General features: G+C 43.9%; 1 protein-coding gene across 2 annotated transcripts; it reads left to right on the forward strand.

Moving 5' to 3' along the window:
• The first annotated feature begins 2375 nt into the window (after positions 1-2375).
• Positions 2376-6002, forward strand: LOC311102424 (uncharacterized protein). 2 transcript variants are annotated; one of them, XM_084143775.1, is made up of 2 exons: positions 2376-2740; positions 4430-6002. In XM_084143775.1, exon 2 carries the CDS (start codon positions 4582-4584, stop codon positions 5620-5622), a length of 1041 nt encoding a protein of 346 aa, XP_083999901.1. In that variant the 5' UTR covers positions 2376-2740; positions 4430-4581; the 3' UTR covers positions 5623-6002. The 2 variants fall into 2 exon arrangements, with proteins under 2 accessions (XP_083999901.1, XP_083999902.1); XM_084143776.1 differs by having other exon boundaries at positions 2376-2733.
• Positions 6003-21717: the final 15715 nt, after the last annotated feature.

Raw genomic sequence — 21717 nt, forward strand, 5'->3', positions numbered from 1 at the left:
ACAGTTTCAGTTTATCAGTATTTCCTCCTCAGTGGTGAAATGAAACTTTACAGCCCATGTTATCTTGTTCTGTCCGGCCAGAATCTGAATAACAAAGTTGTTTCGTTTTCCTGCCTTGTCATGTCTGAAACGAAACTTTGATCAGAATGTGATTGTGATTCAAACAAGGGAGACTGTGAGCTATAGGGCGGGACTCTCTAAAAACACGCCACTTCGATACATGTGACTTTTCGTAGCAGGTTCGGAGAGCATTTTCGCTAAACCTTTTCCTGAACTTAACCTAATTCTCATAACCTGCTACGTTAATTATCCTAACCTGCTGCGAAAAGTATCGAAGTGGCGTGTTTTTAGGGTGTCCCCTATACATACACCATTATCAAATGTGTGTTCGCACAAAAAAAGACTAAACCTTGGTATTTATCAGTTTTGAATTTGACGGGAAAATGTGCTTATCTTGACACAAATCGCAGACCATGCATATGCACAACTTCTAGTGATCAATTGTATTGCAAGCAAATATTGTTATTTTGAGGGAAATTTAAGTGTTTGATGCACAGGAATTATCATAATGGTAGGCTAATAAAAACATTTGAAGGTAGGCCTAATGATAAAACAGGTGCATTTGCCATTGGTAAGGAGATCGCATAGCAGCTTGTAGCCTAATGTGTTAATTTTACATTACATTTTAGTCATTTAGCAGACGCTCTTATCCATAGCGACTTACAGTTAGTGAGTGCATACATTCTTTTTATTTTATTTTTTATTTTTCATACTGGCCCCCCGTGGGAATCGAACCCACAACCCTGGCGTTGCAAACGCCATGCTCTACCAACTGAGCTACATCCCTGCCGGCCATTCCCTCCCCTACCCTGGACGACGCTGGGATAATTTGAGTTTTATTATATGGGCCTACATATAAATAATATTTTCTGACATGACTGCTTTATTCCCGCTACACAACAAATATCAGGCTACCATTTATCTATCCACTGCTCATTCAGCTAAGCATGCTCGAAAGTAAATAGACCCGTAGCCTTGACAGTATGGGTAGGCTCCAGTATTGCTGTGAGATAGATGCGCAACATCATAGCCTATATAATCTCAGAGCCTATACCAAGACAGGAGATAGAAACAAACATCTATTGACAAACAAAATATTGAACATCAATTCATCTTTTGCATAGTGTGGGCTGTAGCATTTACTTTTAAATTGTTTGAATAGACAATCAATCATGCAGAATGCGCGGCCAGTGTTTGGCAGTCGCTATAGGCGGCATGCAATTTTTGTTTGAAAAAGTAACTTGCAAAATATTAACACATTCTGCCCACAACTCTACAGAAATGTGATAGAATTTGATTATTTTAGATATGGACATGGCCCAATTCCAACATTTCCAAATCATACAGCAAATTAGGACCTTTTTGTTACCATAAAAGGTGAATTATGGGCGTTTTCCTGGCAGGGTAGCGCTCATTCACTAGTACACATTTATAATATGGTTCTGATTTATCAATGAAAACATGCTTATGTTGTGTGCAACAATAATTTGTGGGGCACGCAAATCCTAGAATCTCCATTTGCCATAATTTAGTAAGACATTTAGGCACGTTTCATAATTGATGACGTGGATGGTTTGGGGTTAATCGCCCCCTCCCTCCTGTAATTCTCACATAAATCCCTTTGTCACTCAAAAACATTTAAACATTTTCCCTGGATGCCACTAGACTTGCTCAACTAAAAATGTCATGGCTCAGCTCAACTTTTTAAATTATTCCAAAACGATTTTGAGGTAGGCGTACATTGATCTAATAATTTGTAATTTAGAAAAAGTTATATATATATAATCTAATGAAGTTTTAATATATACCAGTATGGGAGCCTAAAGGTAAATAATCCACTTGGTTAGAGTCCCCAATTGAAACAATATTTTCACATGACCCTCTCCTTCAACCTGGTCTCAGAGCTTTTCATATTATTCACTATGTAAAACCCGAGATACCCATTAAGTATTATATGTTAAGTTTGGTATGGTATGTATTAACTTGTGAATGTCCATCACCCATTTCGTATGATATGTTACGAAATTACGAATTACAATTCGTATTATATGTAAGGAATTTGCGAATTTGCAAATGTACAATATGTTCCGAATTTGCAAATGTACAATATGTTACGACTTTGCAAAACGTACTTTTATGTTACGAATTTGCAAAACAAATGATACAAAATGCTACAAATTCTACCTAGGTGGCTAGGGGTTAAGGTTAAATTGAGGAATTAGGTTAAAGAGTTAAGGGTAAAGGTAGTGACGTCCCAAGCATTCAGGATAGCGCTAATCATGCGACCACAGACGTTCGTTTCGCCTAGCCGAGTTCTGCTTGAAGCAAACCGAATCTATGTATGCGGACTCGTATGGGACCTATGTATCCCACTCGCAGTTTTTTCTGGTTCATATATAGTCAAAGAACTAAGCAGGCCAGACCCAGCTGCTATCGCGTTGGTGTCTAAAGGAGAGCCACCGTGTTATAAGCAGACTGGAACTGACTGGATAATTTTTTTTTATCGTAAACGGCCTGAGTAAACTATCTTCATTTATCCACCATCTTTGGTAAAAACCACTGATTTTAGCCTAGCATTGGAGCAGCAGTAGACACAAACCCGCCTCTGCAGATCAGCTGTCGTCGTTTCTCTGATTGTGGTCATTACCCTAATTATGGGAGTCGCCAGTGAAGGTGCGTCGTAAGTAGCCTATGCTGATAATATAGCCCACTACAGAATATGTATTCAGCATGGTTTATTTGCAGCAAATTAAACATGATAGTCGCTGTATTTAGCAGCATCAGAAAGGCAGGGTCTATTTTCCTTCTCGCTACACGGCCATATATGATGTCCACTTCAAGCCAGGAAACAGAAGGCGCACACAGAAGACAGTGTAATATGCCGACCTCAACATTACATAGGCATATAGGTTACTACATGATTGTCGGTGAAAATGTTCCGTTTGTATAAGTATCAGCGCGGGGACTGGTAGGCTACACCAGAGAGGAAGAAGCGAAGCGAGAGGGTCCACTCCCATCAAAATCTGTTCACGCGGAAATACAGCGATAAGCAGACCGTCTACGTTCCCGCCTTTGGGACAACGACTCCCATTGTTAGGGCGGAGACAGACCATCTCGTCATTATATACACTATCTCTGGCTACACCAGCAATGATGGCCGCTTCTCATCTTCCAGGCAAACAATTTCACACCAGTGTGCAAGGGGGGCGGCTATTTTAAACTAATAATTTAAACTCAGCTGTTTTATCTACGTTATTTGGTAAACAAATAAAACATAAAACGAATATAACGAAAGATGCATGTTGTTGTACAGAGATGCTCGTTGTATCTAGGCTACATGGCGTGATTTCATGAACGTGTTCGGAAAATGTGATTCGGTGCCTGCCAGTGATTGGCATGCATCCAATATTCTTGTCTGACTGCTGTGCTATAGCCTTGAACTGTGAATAAAGTACAGAATAATTTAAATAATAGTGCAACATTATTAAAGTACTTAAGTCAAAATACTTTAAAGTTCTACTTAAGTCGTTTTTAGGGGTATCTGTACTTTACTTTACTATTTATGTTTGACTACTTTTACTTAACTACATTCCTAAAGAAAATAATGTACTTTTTACTCCATACATTTTCCCTGACACCCAAAAGTACTTGTTACATTTAGAATGCTTAGCAGGACAGGAAAATGGTCCAATTCACACACTTATCAAGAGAACATCCCTGGTCATCCCTACTACCTCTGATCTGGCAGACTCACTAAACACAAATGCTTAGTTTGTAAATTATGTCTGAGTGTTGGAGTGTGCCCCTGGCTATCCGTAAATAAATAAAAAAAAACAAGAAAATCGTGCCGTCTGGTTTGCTTAATATAAGAAATGTGAAATTATTTTTTACTTTTGATAAAGTATATTTTTGCAATTACATTTACTTTTGATACTTAAGTATATTTAAAACCAAATACTTTTAGACTTTTACTCAAGTAGTATTTTACTGGGTGACTTTCACTTTTACTTGAGTCATTTTCTATTAAGGTATCTTTACTCAAGTATGACAATTGGGTACTTTTTCCACCACTGGCAACAGCTACTTCGTATAGGCTAACAATGTCAGTGAGAGGAGCCATGGTGATGGCACTTTTGTCCTTCGCGCACTTTACGCAGTAGGCTACTGTAGTGATTGGCAACAAATTATTGGTCCAAAGAGACACTTTGATGCTGCACTGTGCAGTGTTACCATTCTTATCAACACATTTTGCTGTCAGAGCATTACTATAAGCGAATTCCCATAGAAAGTTCAATAAACGTTAACATTGTTGTTTCACTTGATAGTGAGAACTATCACTCATGCATACCTATATGTTTTCTACTTTCAGGTTTGAAGAGGAAGAGAAACACCTTGTCATGATGAAACCTTTGACTAACTGTCAGCAGGGTTAATGTGTGTTTAATCCAAACACAAACCCGGGTGTTAGTGCCACTGCCAACCCCATGCCCAGGAGTAGATACAGGTGTTAGTGTCAACCCCATGTCAAGTAGACACACCTCCTCTCCAACCATGAGGCCTGACAACAACAACAACAGTGTGCTGGATGTAGATGGAGAAGAGGGCGGGTCTGGACCAATCAGCAGGCCCCGTCGGCCCCAGCGCCGTTCTCTCTCCTCAGGCCGGGCGCGTCACAGCCACCGCCGCAGCAGCAGAACAGACAAGCAGCCTCACACCTGTCCTCTCTGTTCCAAAACGTTCATCTCCTCCTCTCACCTGGCCCTACACCTGCGCTCCCACAGCGGGGAGAGGAAGTATAAGTGTGGCGTGTGTGGGAAGCTCTTCCTGCAGTCAGCCCATCTGATGCGTCATAAGACCACCCATACAGGGGACAGGCCCTTTAAGTGTCCAGACTGTGGGAAGGGCTTCGGCCGCGCTTCTCACCTGAAGACACACCGACGCCTCCACACAGGAGAGAAGCCGTTCCAGTGCGCCGTCTGTGACAAGGCTTTCACCCAGAAGGCTGGGCTGATCATGCACCACCGCCTGCACACTGGAGAGAGGCCCTACAGGTGTGATCACTGTGGTAAAGCCTTCCGATCCTCCACACACCTGCTGGCCCATCAGGCCCTGGAGTCAGCCAAGCTGAGCTTCACCTGTGACAGGTGTGATCAGAGTTTCAGGTCAGCCTCAGCCCTCAGACAGCATGTTAAGACACACAGCAGCACCATGGAGGACCTCTGCTGTGGGGTCTGCTGCCGGTCCTTCGTCCGCTCCTCCTACCTGCAGCTGTACATGAGGCTCCACAGAGGACAGAGGCCCTACCACTGCAGGGTCTGCAACAAGACCTTTGCTAAGATGGCCACCTTCCAGAGACACTGTGACAAACACCTGAGGAGGAACGGGGACATGGACCAGGGGCAGGAGGAGGAAGAGGAGGAGGATGTCAAACCTACGTTGCCCCCACCATCCACACCTCCTTCTCCTGCCCTTCTACCTCCTTCTGTTCCTCCATCCACCCTTCCTCTCTTGTCTGAGGTCAACACACGCTCTAAAACAAGAGCCAAAAGTAGGATAGAATGACTGACTGTGTTCTGGACTTGGAGTATAACAATGGGGAAAGAACATAAGTGGCATCCTTAAACATGTACAATTACTTGCAACAGTCATATTATGTATATTTATTTACTGATAGGGTATTACAAATTATTTAAAGTTTTTAATTATACAAACTGTACTGTAATGTAGTTATAGTATTGTTACATTTTAAGCATGCTTTTGTATTTACTATTCCACACTTAAAAAACGTTCACTGTGTGACTTCAACACTCTTCAATGTGCTATGTAATACTGATGCGTTTCATAGCATGGTCCATACCATAACATACAGTCTGTATGATCAAATCACTCCATCCTTGGACAAAGTGTTAACTTTTTTATAACAATAAATGTTGATTGGACTTAACAGGGTACAGTATTTTATCTTCTCAAACATGTGATTCATCCAGGTTGTGAGTCTTTAATGTTGCTCAGTGTTCTGATGTGTATCTGATCTGAGTTCCACAGAAGAAACGGACATTAAACAGAGTATCAGTATTAGAGGTCTGCCTGCTACATCCATAACTATGATGTCATGGGGAAACTCTTTGTCTAGACCTACAGGGAAGAAAATAGCTCATATCTATATCTACAGTTGAAATCGGAAGTTTACATACACCTTAGCCAAATACATTTAAACTCAGTTTTTCACAATTCCTGACATTTAATCCTAGTATAAATCCCCTGTCTTAGGTCAGTTAGGATCACCACTTTATTTTATGAATGTGAAATGTCAGAATAATAGTAGAGAGAATTATTTATTTCAGCTATTATCTATTTCATCACATTCCCAGTGGGTCAGAAGTTTACATACACTCAATTAGTATTTGGTAGCATTGCCTTTAAATTGTTTAACATGGGTCAAACGTTTCGGGTAGCCTTCCACAAGCTTCCCACAATAAATTGGGTGAATTTTGGCCCATTCTTCTAGACAGAGCTGGTGTAACTGAGTCAGGTTTGTAGGCCTCATTGCTCGCACACGTTTTTTCAGTTCTGCCCACACATTTCCTATAGGATTGAGGTCAGGGCTTTGTGATGGCCACTCCAATACCTTGACTTTGTTGTCCTTAAGCCATTTTGCCACAACTTTAGAAGTATGCTTGGGGTCATTGTCCATTTGGAAGACCAATTTGCGACCAAGCTTTAACTTCCTGACTGATGTCTTGAGATGTTGCTTTAATATATCCACATAATTTTCCTTCCTCATGATGCCATCTATTTTGTGAAGTGCACCAGTCACTCCTGCAGCAAAGCACCCCCACAGCATGATGCTGCCACCCCCGTGCTTCACGGTTGGGATGGTGTTATTCGGCTTGCAAGCTACCCCCTTTTTCCTCCAAACATATCGATGGTCATTATGGCCAAACAGTTCTATTTTTGTTTCATCAGACCAGAGGACATTTCTCCAAAAAGTACAATCTTTGTCCCCATGTGCAGTTGCAAGCCGTAGTCTGGCTTTTTTATGGCGGTTTTGGAGCAGTGGCTTCTTCCTTGCTGAGCGGCCTTCCAGGATATGTCGATATAGGACTCGTTTTACTGTGGATATAGATACTTTTGTACCGGTTTCCTCCAGCATCTTCACAAGGTCCTTTGCTGTTGTTCTGGGATTGATTTGCACTTTTTCGCACCAAAGTACGTTCATCTCTAGGAGACAGAACGCGTCTCCTTCCTGAGTGGTATGACGGCTGCGTGGTCCCATGGTGTTTATACTTGCATACTATTGTTTGTACAGATGAACGTGGTACCTTCAGGCGTTTGGAAATTGCTCCCAAGGATGAACCAGATTTGTGGAGGTCTACACATTTATTTCTGAGGTCTTGGCTGATTTCTTTTGATTTTCCCATTATGTCAAGCAAAGAGGCACTGAGTTTGAAGGTAGGCCTTGAAATACATCCACAGGTACACCTCCAATTGACTCAAATGATGTCAATTAGCCTATCAGAAGCTTCTAAAGCCATGACATCGTTTTCTGGAATTTTCCAAGCTGTTTAAAGGCACAGTCAACTTAGTGTATGTAATTGTGATACAGTGAATTATAAGTGAAATAATCTGTCTTTAAACAATTGTTGGAAATATTACTTGTGTCATGCACAAAGTAGATGTCCTAACCGACTTGCCAAAACTATAGTTTGTTAACAAGAAATTTGTGTAGTGGTTGAAAAACAAGTTTTAATGACTAACCTAAGTGTATGTAAACTTCCGACTTCAACTGTACAAGCACTGAAAAATTGCTGTTGAAACTTTGAGGTAAAAAACTAAAGTACTTACCATTTCAATGTAAAATAAAATCATATTTAATGTGTAAGCTATTGGAACAGAAATGTTAGAAACGGGAATATAATTGTATTGTTAAAGTTTACATCTAACAAGGGAAGGGATGGAGTATAGCGATTGGACTATCACGAGATTCCTACCTGTTATAGTGATGAAGACGTGACTAGAACGAGAGAATGAAAATGGCTTTGAACTGTGAAACCTAGAAAAGTATGAGTTGTTTTTAAAGCATGTTAAACGAGAACCAGGATTACTTCATTAATTAAACACAACAGTTTCAACTAATGGCCACTCTTTTTGAAATATTTGAAGACAAATATTTGTTGTAATTGAGTCTTTCATTTCATCTTGGCTACAGTTTACATCAGAGGTAACAGTTATATCTTAATTCTTACCATGATATAATGCAACTTAAGTAAAGGTTCCTGTAACGGTTGATGTCTTCTCAATACAGGGAGTAATTTTTCTAATTTGATGAATTGGTTGTACTGTTGAACGTCATACCTAAAATGTCCAACAGATGGTGATATTATCTTTAGCCGCATGGGCCCATATCTTTCCCTTTTCTAAATGATCAGAAGCAGAGCGGTGTGGGGAAGACGGGTATTTCCTCTGTTTGAATTTCCTTAGATTTTGACCTTATTCCTGTGTGTGAGTCTGTTTGACTGTGCATTGTATGTATTTGAATATGTTGCTGCGTCTAGGTCGATGTAACCTAACGTAGCAGGCGTTAAAGAAACGCCTGAGCGGTGTTTCTTTCCTTCTGGTCTTGACAAGAAAAGAAAAAAATGTTGGGAGGTTCTCTTCTGCACTGTTGAACCAATCCAGTAAATGAGAAGGAGGAGTTAAGATGGTGTGTTGCCTTGAGTTTGTAAACCCAGAGGCGCAACAACCCGAGATTTCCGGGAACGCTTGCGAAGCAGACCAGGGCGGGGTTTGGGGTTTGGAGTTTGAGTGCTTCAAGATTATTCTGTGTTGACGTTAGTATTACATGATTATTATATGCATGATTAGACAGATAAATAAATGCCCCAGCGCATATATTATATATAGAAAAGTATGTGGACACCCCTTCAAATTAGTGGATTTGGCTATTTCAGCCACACCCGTGGCTGAGGGGTGTATAAAATCGAGCACACAGCCATGCAATCTCCATAGACAAACATTGTCAGTAGAATGGCCTTACTGAAGAGCTCAGTTACTTTCAACGTGGCACCGTCATAGGATACCACCTTTCCAACAAGTCAGTTCACCAAATTTCTGCCCTCCTAGAGCTGCCCCGGTCAACTGTAAGTGATGTTATTCTGAAGTGGAAATGTCTAGGAGCAACAACGCCTCAGCCGCGAAGTGGTAGGCCACACAAGCTCCCAGAACGGGTCCGCCGAGTGCAACCCTCACTACAGCTTCATGAAATGGGTTTCCATGGCCAAGAAGCCTAAGATCACCAGGCGCAATGCCAAGCGTTGGCTGGAGTGGTGTAAAGCTCGACACCGTTGGACTCTGGAGCAGTGGAAACGCGTTCTCTGGAGTGATGAATCCCGCTTCACCATCTGGCAGTCCGACGGACGAATCTGGGTTTGGCGGATGCCAGGAGAACGCTACCTGCCCGAATGCATAGTGCCAACTGTATAGTTTGGTGGAGGTGGAATAATGGTCTGGGGCTGTTTTTCATGGTTCCTTAGTTCCAGTGAGGGGAAATCTTAACGCTACAGCATACAATGACATTCTAGACGATTCTGTGCTTCTAACTTTGTGGCAACAGTTTGGGGAAGGCCCTTTCCTGTTTCAGCATGACAATGCCCTGTGCACAAAGCGAGGTCCATACAGAAATGTTTTGTCGAGATGTGGAAGAACTTGACTGGCCTGCAGAGAGCCCTGATCTCAACCCCATCGAACACCTTTGAGATGAATTGGAACGCCGACTGCGAGCCAGGCCTAATCGCCCAACATCAGTGCCCGACCTCATTTAATGCTCTTGTGGCTGAATGGAAGCAAGACCAACTCCATATCAATGCCCATGATTTTGGAATGAGATGTTTGACAACAGGTGTCCACATACTTTTGGTCATGTAGTGTACAATACAGTAGCTGTAGCCCACATCTTCATGATGATTGTTATCCATCACGACCCCTGACCATTGTTGTGTTTCCTGGTCCCCACTCTGGGCCCTGCCCTTTGTCTCTGATCCATACTAACACACTCACCTCATCACTGAAGTGCTCTTGTCCTCCTGACCAATCATGGCAAGACTGACAGGCAGCACCATGGTAACATGGGCCCTTTCCCTGTGTGTGGGCAAAGACACTCATCACATTATCCTTAACAGAGCCATTGGGCTGTTTCCAAGGAAACCAACCACTGCTGTCATGCTCAGGTGTTTCTGAGCTGTGAGATAGGCATTGGGTTTGAGGTAAGGAGAAAACATAATGGATAGGAAGAAAAATATAATGTGGTGTTGTGTTTGGCCTCCTTAACCACCTGCCCATAAGCTGATTCTCTCTCTCAGAGGAACAGTGAGTGTACCACAAACACCTGTTGGTGCCCTCACCTCATCATCAATGTGCCCATCTATACTGAACAAAAATATAAACGCAACATGTTAAATGTTGGTCCCATGTTTCATGAGCTGAAATAAAAGATCCCCTATCCCGGACAATGCTGAGCCTGTTTGATTATTCAGTAGGAGCATGCCTGCTGGAGTGTCTGTGGTTATGTGTGACTATTAAAACATTAGCTCGATTATTATGCTGCTGACTTTTCCACCCAGCTTTGAAGTGAAACCAGAGAGATGAGAGGAGATACCTTTTTATCTAGAACCTCCGGCTGAAACTAGCCAGCTAACTAGCTACTTGCTATTAGCCACCGTTAGTGGTCTTCACCATTGTCCGTGGCCTGCACTACCTACCAGCCAGCTCTAGCCTGGACAATTATCGGTCAGTCTGCACAGTCTGCACAGTCTGCACAGTCTGCACAGCGCGCTATCGACCCAGAGCATATTGGATTTTCTGCCGGAATCATTGAATCACTGGACCTTAACACCGGATCATCGCAACTAGCTAGCTGCAACCGAATGGCTGTTGTTGTTGTTGGCTAATCACCACTGTCCCGAAGCAAGCACCAGTTAGCTTTGAGCTAGCCTCGAGCCAGGCCCATCTCCCGGCTATCTACCTCTCTGTCAATCGGTCGAGACCTCCTAGTGTTGACACGGAGCCCCGCCGATCCATCACGACTGGTCTGCCGACGTAATCGTCTGATGTGGTTTCAACAGGCTTCCCATTGCGAAGACCACGAGGATCCATATGCTAGCCCCGGCCCGCTAGCACATGCAATAAACAGCCGTGCCTCCTGCTCGCCTGTGCCGTAGAAGCCACCGAACTGCTCCCGGACTCACCTATTACTGTTCACTGGACCTTCTGATCACTCAGCTACACAGCTGATACCTGCTGGACTGTTCCTTTATACGGTACCCCATCCTGTTTATCTGTTTAGCCTCAGCCCAAACTTTCGTCGCCATTACCAGCTGTTGTCTTAGCTCTCTCGAATAACACCTGTGATTGCTTTATGCCTCTCTCCCATGTCAATATGCCTTGCCTATTGCTGTTTCGGTTAGTTCTTATTGTACTATTTCACTGTAGAGACCCAGTCCCGCTCAACCTGCCTCAGAGAGCTCCTTTGTCCCACCCCCCATACACGCGGAGCCAGGCTCAGTCGGTGCCTCCAGTGATGCTATCTCTTTCATCGTTACCCAACGCTTAGGTTTACCTCCACTGTACTCATATCCTTCCATATCCTTGTCTGTACATAATGCCCTGAATCTATTCTACAACACCCGGAAATCTGCCCCTTTTATTCTCTGTACCCAACGCACTAGAAGACCAGTTCTTAAAGCCTTTAGCCAAATCCTTATTTTATTCCTCCTCTGTTCCTCTGGTGATGTAGAGGTTAACCCAGGCCCTGTAGCCCCCAGTATCACTCCTACTCCCCAGGCGCTATCATTTGTTGACTTCTGTAACCGTAAAAGCCTTGGTTTCTTGCATGTTAACATCAGAAGCCTCCCCCCTAAGTTTGAGTTATTCACTGCGTTAGCACACTCCGCCAACCCTGATGTTCTAGCAGTGTCTGAATCCTGGCTTAGGAAGGCCACCAAAAATTCAGAAATGTCCATCCCCAACTACAACATTTTCCATCTAAATAGAACTGCCAAAGGGGGCGGAGTTGCAATCGACTGTAGAGATAGAGCTCTGCAGGCTATCATACTATCCAGGTCTGTTCCCAAACAGTTTGAGCTTCTACTTCTAAAAATCCACCTTTCCAGAAATATGTATCTCACTGTTGCCGCTTGCTACAGACCCCACTCAGCCCCCAGCTGTGCCCTGGACACCGTATGTGAATTGATTGCCACCCATCTATCCTCAGAGTTTATATTGCTTGGTGACCTAAACTGGGATATGCTTAACACCCCGGCCGTCCTACAATCTAAACTAGATGCCCTCAATCTCACACAAATTATCAAGGACCCTACCTGGTACAACCCTAAATCCGTAAACATGGGCACCCTCATAGATATCATCCTGACTAATTTACCCTCTAAATACACCTCCGCTGTCTTCAACCAGGATCTCAGCGATCACTGCCTCATTGCCTGCGTCCGTAATGGGTCCGCGGTCAAATGACCACCCCCATCACTGTCAAACGCTCCCTAAAACATTTCAGCGAGCAGGCCTTTCTAATTGACCTGGCCCAGGTATCCTGGATGGATATTGACCTCATTCCATCAGTAGAGGATGCCTGGTTGTTCTTTAAAAGTGCTTTCCTCTCCATCTTAAATAAGCATGCCCCATTCAAAAAATTCAGAACTAAGAACAGATATAGCCCCTAGTTCACCCCAGACTTGACTGCCCTGGACCACCACAAAAACATCCTGTGGCGTACTGCATTAGCATCGAACAGCCCCTGTGATATGCAGCTTTTCAGGGAAATCAGGAACCAATATACACAATCAGTTAGGAAAGCAAAGGCTAGCTTTTTCAAACAGAAATTTGCATCCTGTAGCACTAACTCCAAAAAGTTTTGGGACACTGTAAAGTCCATGGAGAATAAGAGCACCTCCTCCCAGCCAGGGACGGCTTGTTCAATAGGGCGATATGGGCGACGCACTGCCAAACGGGAAAAGGAAGGGATTTTTTTTCTAATCAATTATATCACGGCAACAGCAGTTATCAGTGTTCACGTCTGATCTGCCAGCCACTAAATGTCAAATCAGGCTAAAGTCGTGCTTCAAATGGCCCCGCCCGTTTTTTGGGCGATTTCAGTCAGGTTGAAAATCGCCCAGAAGTCTCTCATAGCCTGTCATGTAAAATCTATTTTTTTCACATTTCAAAGCTTTCAATACATTCTCTATGGGTGTCTGTGGGCATGCACTTACGCGCTTTCGTCATACGTGACGTAACGTTGAACGTAACTAAGACAATGGCGGCTAGCAGCGTCTATGTTGCGACCTGCAGTGTGGCGTTATTTTATGTTTTTAATTTGTAGACCTAGTTTACAAACATTCTGCAAACATTCTGCTTTGGACTGATCTTCGGTTTTGGACTGATCTTGTTGATCGTGTACATACCCGCTACGAACGGACTAAATAATGAAAACGCTGCTGGCAGCGGAATCCCAATACAGCTGGGAGACTTGGCTGGATGACAGAGTCCCGGACAGAGAGGTGGAGCCGGCCGGCTTCACCCTGGTCAGAGCGGACCGCGATCCTGGTAAGAGAGCGACTCTGTACCCCGACATTGAACTGCTTTCTGTGTCATTGAACCTTACTATTGTTGATAAAACAAGTTTACTGGAGAACGGAGACCAAGTAGAGACTTTTGGACAAGGTGGATAATTGTATAATATAAGGCAGTTTATTCAGAGGTAAAGATATCTGGAATCGCGTGCACGGACCCGTTCGTCAAACTCGTAGGGAGTTTATCAGAAGAGCCCCTAAACATTGTGTGCTGACATTTTATACAATAAAATGAAGTAGGTTGAATCTAGTAGTTCTGATCTTCTGATTGGTCCTGATGAGTTGGGCGAGGTCACCTCCAGGCTAGTGTCACTGTTGCATTGGCTCTGAGTCGGGTTCTCTGTCTTCAGATGTTCAGCCTAAGAGAAGAGGATTTGTGTGTGTGTGTGTGTGTTTGTTATCAGTGTGTGTGTGTGTGTGTGTGTGTGTTTGTTATCAGTGATGATGTGTGTGTGTGTGTGTGTGTGTTTATCAGTGATGATGTGTGTGTGGGTGTGTGTGTGTGTGTCCTCAGGGCAAGAACTCGTGAGTTGGAAGAACTGAGAGACCTATGGCGTGGGTGTTATCCTTAGCCACCTGCTGACAAGGCTGACAAGATAGGACTCTTGTTCATTGTATTGAATACAAAGGCCCAACACAAAATGGGTCATGCACAAGATTTTAGTCAGACCAAGCTATAACATTATATATTTACTACGACAGTACATTCAACCAAAAGCTAATATAACAAAGGCATTAGAGATTATTTATAATCTGTCACAGAAACTGGAATCCATCTCCCCAGATCAGTCAATAAATGCTTCTGGTATTGACTTATATGCTGCCCCTGTCTTCATGTTGTTGCTGGACATATCTTTTTTAAAATGTGTGTAGGTCACCTAAATCATCAGAAAAATTGCCCCTCCTGAGAATTTTTTCAGGAGCCGCCACTGCTCCCAGCTACCCACTGCACTGAGGCTAGGAAACACTGTCACCACTGATAAATCTACGATAATTGAGAATTTCAATAAGCATTTTGCTCCTTCACCCAAATTCAGAGAGCTGATGTTCTGAAAGAGCTGCAAAATCTGGACCCCTACAAATCAGCTGGGCTAGACAATCCGGACCCTTTCTTTCTAAAATTAGATGCCGAAATTGTCGCAACCCCTATTACTAGCCTGTTCAATCTCTCTTTCGTATCGTCTGAGATCCCCAGAGATTGGAAAGCTGCCGCGGTCAATCCCCCTTTTCAAAGGGGGTGACACTCTAGATCCAAACTGTTACAGACCTATATCCATCCTGCCCTGCCCTTCAAAAGTATTTGAAAGCCAAGTTAATAAAACAGATCACCGACCATTTCGAATCCCACCGTACCTACTCCGCTATGCAATCTGGTTTCCGAGCTGGTCATGGGTGCACCTCAGCCACGCTCAAGGTCCTAAACAATATTATATCCGTGATCGATAAAAGACAGTACTGTGCAGCCGTCTTCATCGACCTGGCCAAGGCTTTTGACTCAATCACCGCATTCTTATTGGCAGACTAAATAGCCTTGGTTTCTCAAATGACTGCCTCGCCTGGTTCACCAACTACTTCTCAGATAGAGTTCAATGTGTCAATGTGGCTTACCTGGTTAAAAAAAGGTGAAAAAAATATATATACACTGCTCAAAAAAATAAAGGGAACACTTAAACAACACAATGTAACTCCAAGTCAATCACACTTCTGTGAAATCAAACTGTCCACTTAGGAAGCAACACTGATTGACAATACATTTCACATGCTGTTGTGCAAATGGAATAGACAACAGGTGGAAATTATAGGCAATTAGCAAGACACCCCCCAATAAAGGACTGGTTTTGCAGGTGGTGACCACAGACCACTTCTCAGTTCCTATGCTTCCTGGCTGATGTTTTGGTCACTTTTGAATGCTGGTGGTGCTTTCACTCTAGTGGTAGCATGAGACGGAGCCTACAACCCACACAAGTGGCTCAGGTAGTGCAGCTCATCCGGGATGGCACATCAATGCGAGCTGTGGCAAGAAGGTTTGCTGTGTCTGTCAGCGTAGTGTCCAGAGCATGGAGGCGCTACCAGGAGACAGGCCAGTACATCAGGAGACGTGGAGGAGGCCGTAGGAGGGCAACAACCCAGCAGCAGGACTGCTACCTCCGCCTTTGTGTAAGGAGGAGCAGGAGGAGCACTGCCAGAGCCCTGCAAAATGACCTCCAGCAGGCCACAAATGTGCATGTGTCTGCTCAAATGGTCAGAAACAGACTCCATGAGGGTGGTATGAGGGCCCGACGTCCACAGGTGGGGGTTGTGCTTACAGCCCAACACCGTGCAGGATGTTTCGCATTTGCTAGAGAACACCAAGATTGGCAGATTTGCCACTGGCGCCCTGTGCTCTTCACAGATGACAGCAGGTTCACACTGAGCACATGTGACAGACGTGACAGAGTCTGGAGACGCCGTGGAGAACGTTCTGCTGCCTGCAACATCCTCCAGCATGACCGGTTTGGCGGTGGGTCAGTCATGGTGTGGGGTGGCATTTATTTGGGGGGCTGCACAGCCCTCCATGTGCTCGCCAGAGGTAGCCTGACTGCCATTAGGTACCGAGATGAGATCCTCAGACCCCTTGTGAGACCATATGCTGGTGCGGTTGGCCCTGGGTTCCTCCTAATGCAAGACAATGCTAGACCTCATGTGGCTGGAGTGTGTCAGCAGTTCCTGCAAGAGGAAGGCATTGATGCTATGGACTGGCCCGCCCGTTCCCCAGACCTGAATCCAATTGAGCACATCTGGGACATCATGTCTCGCTCCATCCACCAACGCAACGTTGCACCACAGACTGTCCAGGAGTTGGCGGATGCTTTAGTTCAGGTCTGGGAGGAGATCCCTCAGGAGACCATCCGCCACCTCATCAGGAGCATGCCCAGGCATTGTAGGGAGGTCATACAGGCACGTGGAGGCAACACACACTACTGAGCCTCATTTTGACTTGTTTTAAGGACATTACATCAAAGTTGGATCAGCCTGTAGTGTGGTTTTCCACTTTAATTTTGAGGGTGACTCCAAATCCAGCCCTCCATGGGTTGATAAATTTGATTTTCATTGATAATTTTTGTGTAATTTTGTTGTCAGCACATTCAACTATGTAAAGAAAAAAGTATTTAATAAGATTATTTAATTCATTCAGATCTAGGATGTGTTATTTTAGTGTTCCCTTAATTTTTTTGAGCAGTGTAGTTATAGGATATAGTTTTGTTGATGCTGAGAATGGAATGCATATGTTTTTAAATAACATTCTTAGAATGTTCTTTGAACGTTACTAATGTTTTCTTGTGGTTTTTATGGAAAGTCATCTTAATGTTCTGAGAACATTACTTTAAATTGAACCGAGGAAACCTACAGAAAACGTTATGTTGAAGTACTGGAATTCAGGGGCGGTGTGTTCAATAGGGCGATATGGGCGACGCACTGCCAAACGGGAAAAGGAAGGGATTTTTTTTCTAATCAATTATATCACGGCAACAGTAGTTATCAGTGTTGTAATCTAGACGTCTGATCTGCCACAGTGCCACTAAATGTCCAATCAGGCTAAAGTCGTGCTTCAAATGGCCCCCCCCCCTTTTGGGGCGATTTCAGTCAGGTTGAAAATCGCCCAGAAGTCTGTCATAGACTCCCATGTAAAATCTATTTTTTTCAAATATCAGAGCTTTCAATACAATCTCTATGGGTTTCTGAGGGCTTGCACTTACGCGCTTTCGTCATACGTAACATATAACCATGAACGTAACTAAGAAAAGAGCGGGTAGCAGCGTCAATCAATTCACTACTTCTATCAAAATGGCTAGGCTTCAGTGCAACTCGATTGTGTCTTTGAAAGAAGTTCCTTTTTGTCTGCGAACAAATGAAGATAAATTGGCAACGAAACAATTAGGACCTCCCAGACCAAATTTAATAATTCAACAGGTTTCTACTAAAGGGGGGAAGTCCTACACCCGAGGATTTTCCAAAAATTGGTACGAACGAAAAACCTGGCTAGCAGTCTGCGATGTAGCTAATGCAGTCTTCTGCTACCCCCTGCTTACTCTTTCACCCTGAAGGCGGCACGGCAGACAGCACCGCTTGGACAGCGACTGGTGTGTAACGGACATGCACCATCTTTCAGGAAAGATTAAGAAACATGAGCTGTCAAAGACCCACATGGATAGCTGTTTGAGATTGTCTGCTTTGGGGAGAGTGAACATTCCCACTCAACTGGATGAGGGATACAGGCTAGCTGTCCGCCGCCACAACGATGAGGTTAGTGTTGATAATCACAAGTTTACTGGAGAACTGAAACTGACAAGGCTGACAAGATAGGACCCTTTTGTCCATTGTTATTGGATAGGAACAGAACTTATAACCAGCTCCTGACCTAAATAGATCTTAGCACAACATTTTACTCAACATATCATATTCCATATTCACTATAACAAATATATTTACTACGACATTAGCAAGAACCGCCACATCCTCAGCCGGCTAATCCAGTGTGTGAAGTTTTGCGGAGTGTTTGAGTTAGCTTTGCGAGGCAAAGATGAAACTGAGGGCTCCACCAACCCTGGTAAGCCAACACTTTTGAGATCAGTCAATAAATGCTTCTGGTATTGACTTATATGCTGCCCCTGTCTTCATGTTGTTGCTGGACATATCTTTTTTAAAATGTGTGTAGGTCACCTAAATCATCACAAAAATTGCCCCCCCTGAGAATTTTTTCAGGAGCCGCCACTGCTGGAATTCCCACAGAAGAACGTTGTTTCTTAGAGTTCTTTGAACGTTCTGAGAACATTACTTTAAATAGGGAAGGTTGTATACAAAATAACCATAGGACAACAAAGCTTTCACCAAGCTATAAGAAACATATGGTTGTCAGAACGTTATGTGCTAGCTGGGTGGTGTTTTTGTGTGTGTGTGTCTGGTAGAGGCAGATTGCCCTGCTGAGGGCTCCGTGGGAGGAGCAGGTGTAGCCCCAAGCCCCTGACCTTGGTCCATTTCCTATCCATCTGTATGGGGACACAGGGGGCTCTCAGAGAGACATAGTGGACCCTCTGTGTGCGGTTGAGAAGGGAACCCCAGAGAAGGGAACCCCAGTTATCTTGTTTCTCACCACAAATCATAGCTTGAAGTGTATTATGTATGCAGGAATACCCACAAGGACATTCTCATTCACAGTAAAAATATCAGTGGGTCTTGTAGCATATTTACAGAAACAACACACACACACACAAGGGTGTTGTATGTGGGTGTGAAACAGACCACAATGAGTCCATGGGGAGATAACAGATCCAGAGGCTTAGTGAGAAAAGAGGAGTAGAACAGATAGAATATAAGAAAACTGTATTGTCCATCCAGGATGGACATTTTTCTTTGGCATCACCTTCCATTAAAAGGATCACATACACATTCATTCTCACATCATACACATTTAAACCAGTCAGTCCATCATGTTGCATACACTAAAAACATTGAGGACATTAATACATTCACTCACAACCGACCGCTGTCCCAACTGCACTGGATAGATAAGTACATATACCGATACAATTTACTTTGCATTTAGTAGTCCAACAGCACAAGGAACAAATGAATGTTTGAACACGTTCTTTTTGACCATGGGCATTCTGAAGCGCCGGCCAGAAGGAAGCCTCTCGAACTGAGGGTGGGAGGGGTCGCCAACGACAGCCAGTGCCTTCATTTTGGTTGCCTTGTGGAACAGACTGCTCAAATGTGCCTGTGGTCGACCAATTACTTTGCTGGCTGTGTTTACTATTCTGGTCAGTTTGCTTTTGCTCCTCACGCTCAGATTACCATACCAGACTGTCATATTGAATGTGAGGATGCTCTCCACCAAGCTGCTGTACACCCTCTCCAGAACATCCTGGGTGACCCCAAACCCCTTCAATTTCCTGATTAAAAGCAGGTGCTGGCTTGCTTAAAAAAAAATACAGTCTGCATTCTCTGTAAAACTCAGCTTGTTATCAATTTGTGTCCCTAGGTATTTGAAACACTCAACAACCTCCACTGTTTGGTCGTTCAGAGAGAGTAGTTGGGACATTGGTAAGTTGTTGCCATTGATGATCAGCTCCTTTGTCTTTTCCACATTGATGTGGAGGACACTTGAACGGCACCATTCTTGAAGGTTGTTGGTCTGTTTAAAATAGCTGCCCCATTTGACGTAGCATCTTTTTAAAAAGGGTCCTACCAGAGTCATGTCATCTGTGTACTTGAAAAGGCTCACATTGTTTCCTTGGATCTTCATCTCATTAGTTTAGATCGAGAACAACAACGGTAAAAGGACACACCCCTGGGGCACCCCTGTGTTCAGGGTCAGTTCATCAGAGAGGGCCCCATTCATGAGGACCCTCTGTGGGCGGTCAGTTAAAAAGTCCTTGATCCAACCTGTGATGCCTCCGTTGACATTCAGGTCCAGTAGTCATTTAAGCAGTGCGTGTATTTGCATTGTATTGAAAGCTGAACTCAAATCAATAAATAAAATGTGTGCATATGATTTTGCATGTTGAAGGTGACTAGCCACCATGTTCACCAAGGTCAGGGTAGCATCCTCAGTCCGCCTCTGTGCCTTATAGACAAACTGTAACGAGTCCAGTTGATATGCTATGGAAAGGGTAAGGTGCTTACTAACAACCCTTTCCATGCATTTGGCCAAAAGGGGCGTGAGGGCCACAGGTCGAAAGTAATTTGGTGATTTGGCCCCTGACGTCTTAGGCACCGGTACAATGGTCGACACCTTCCAGGAGTTTGGCACTGTACAGGTGCTCAGCAGGAGTTGAAACAGTCATGTGAAGACTCCATTGAGCTAGTCGGCGCAGACCTTCAGTAGTCCGTCTGGGCCGGGTGCTTTGTGTGGCTTAATATTTGACAAGCATGAGGCCACCTCGTTCTCGGTTATCTGGACAGGAGAGGATTTGGGGATGCTCTCACATATGTTTACATTTGTCTTTAAAATCGACCATGTCAAATCTTCCATAAAACAGTTTAGGTAATTTACAAAGGATGAACAGTCTGCAATTGTATTGTTCTCTCTTTTCCGTCCTCTTCCCATCATTGCATTAAGCCCTTCCCATGCTTGTCTTGGATTGCCTGTACAGAACCACTGCTCCACTTTATCCTTGAAGTCCTTTTTTGCTTTCCACATTTTTGACCTGAATACATTTTCTTTCTCCTTTACAGCATCAGTATCTCCTTTCAGGAATACAATCTTCCTTTCATTGAGGCACATTTTCATGTCCTTAGACACCCAGGGCTTGTTGTTGGGAAATACTCTGACAGTTTTTGTGTTAATGACAGTATCCTCACAGAACTGGATGTATGATGTAATGCTGTCTGTCAACTCGTGTGGATTCCTGCATGAGTCAAAGAACACCTCCCAGTCTGTGACGTCAAAGCAATCCTTGAGCTCCTCCCTACTCTCCTCTGTCCATACCTGAGTGGATTTCTCTACAGGTTTTTCGTGTTTCACCTGCTGCCTGTATCTCGGTAGGAGATGGATAACATTATGGTCTGATTTCCCGATGGGTGCTCTGCACACTGCCTTGTATGCGTCCTCTACGTTGCCATAACACTGATCCAGGATGCGAGTTGAGCGAGTTGGACAGGTGACGTACTGTTGCAGAGTGGGGAGGTGTGCGAAGAGGGAGAGCGTATTAAAATCCCCAAGCACAAATACTGGCTGGTCAGTTGATCGTCAAAGCGCAGCATTGAAACAGTCTGTAATTCTGTCAGCAGCTTCCTTATTGTTAGGTCCAGGCACATAGACCAGAATAATTGTAATTTGTCAAAACCCGCGTGGTAGATAGAATGACCTGAATGATACAACGAGAATCTCATAGTCTCTGGTGCACACTTGTTCAATCACATTACACTGCGTGGCCCAAGTATTACCTACAAAGATACATAGCCCCCCCGCCTATTGATTTATGTGATGTTGTTTTGTCTCAATCTGCTCTAATAACAGTGTATCCATCAATGTTCACAT

This window comes from Coregonus lavaretus (genome assembly GCF_964263955.1).
Source record: "Coregonus lavaretus genome assembly, chromosome: 27".
NCBI lineage: Eukaryota > Metazoa > Chordata > Actinopteri > Salmoniformes > Salmonidae > Coregonus > Coregonus lavaretus.

What these genes read in the sequence shown, in the direction of transcription:
- LOC311102424 (XM_084143775.1), top strand. Translation starts at nt 4,582, where the DNA reads ATGTCAAGTAGACACACCTCCTCTCCAACCATGAGGCCTGACAACAAC.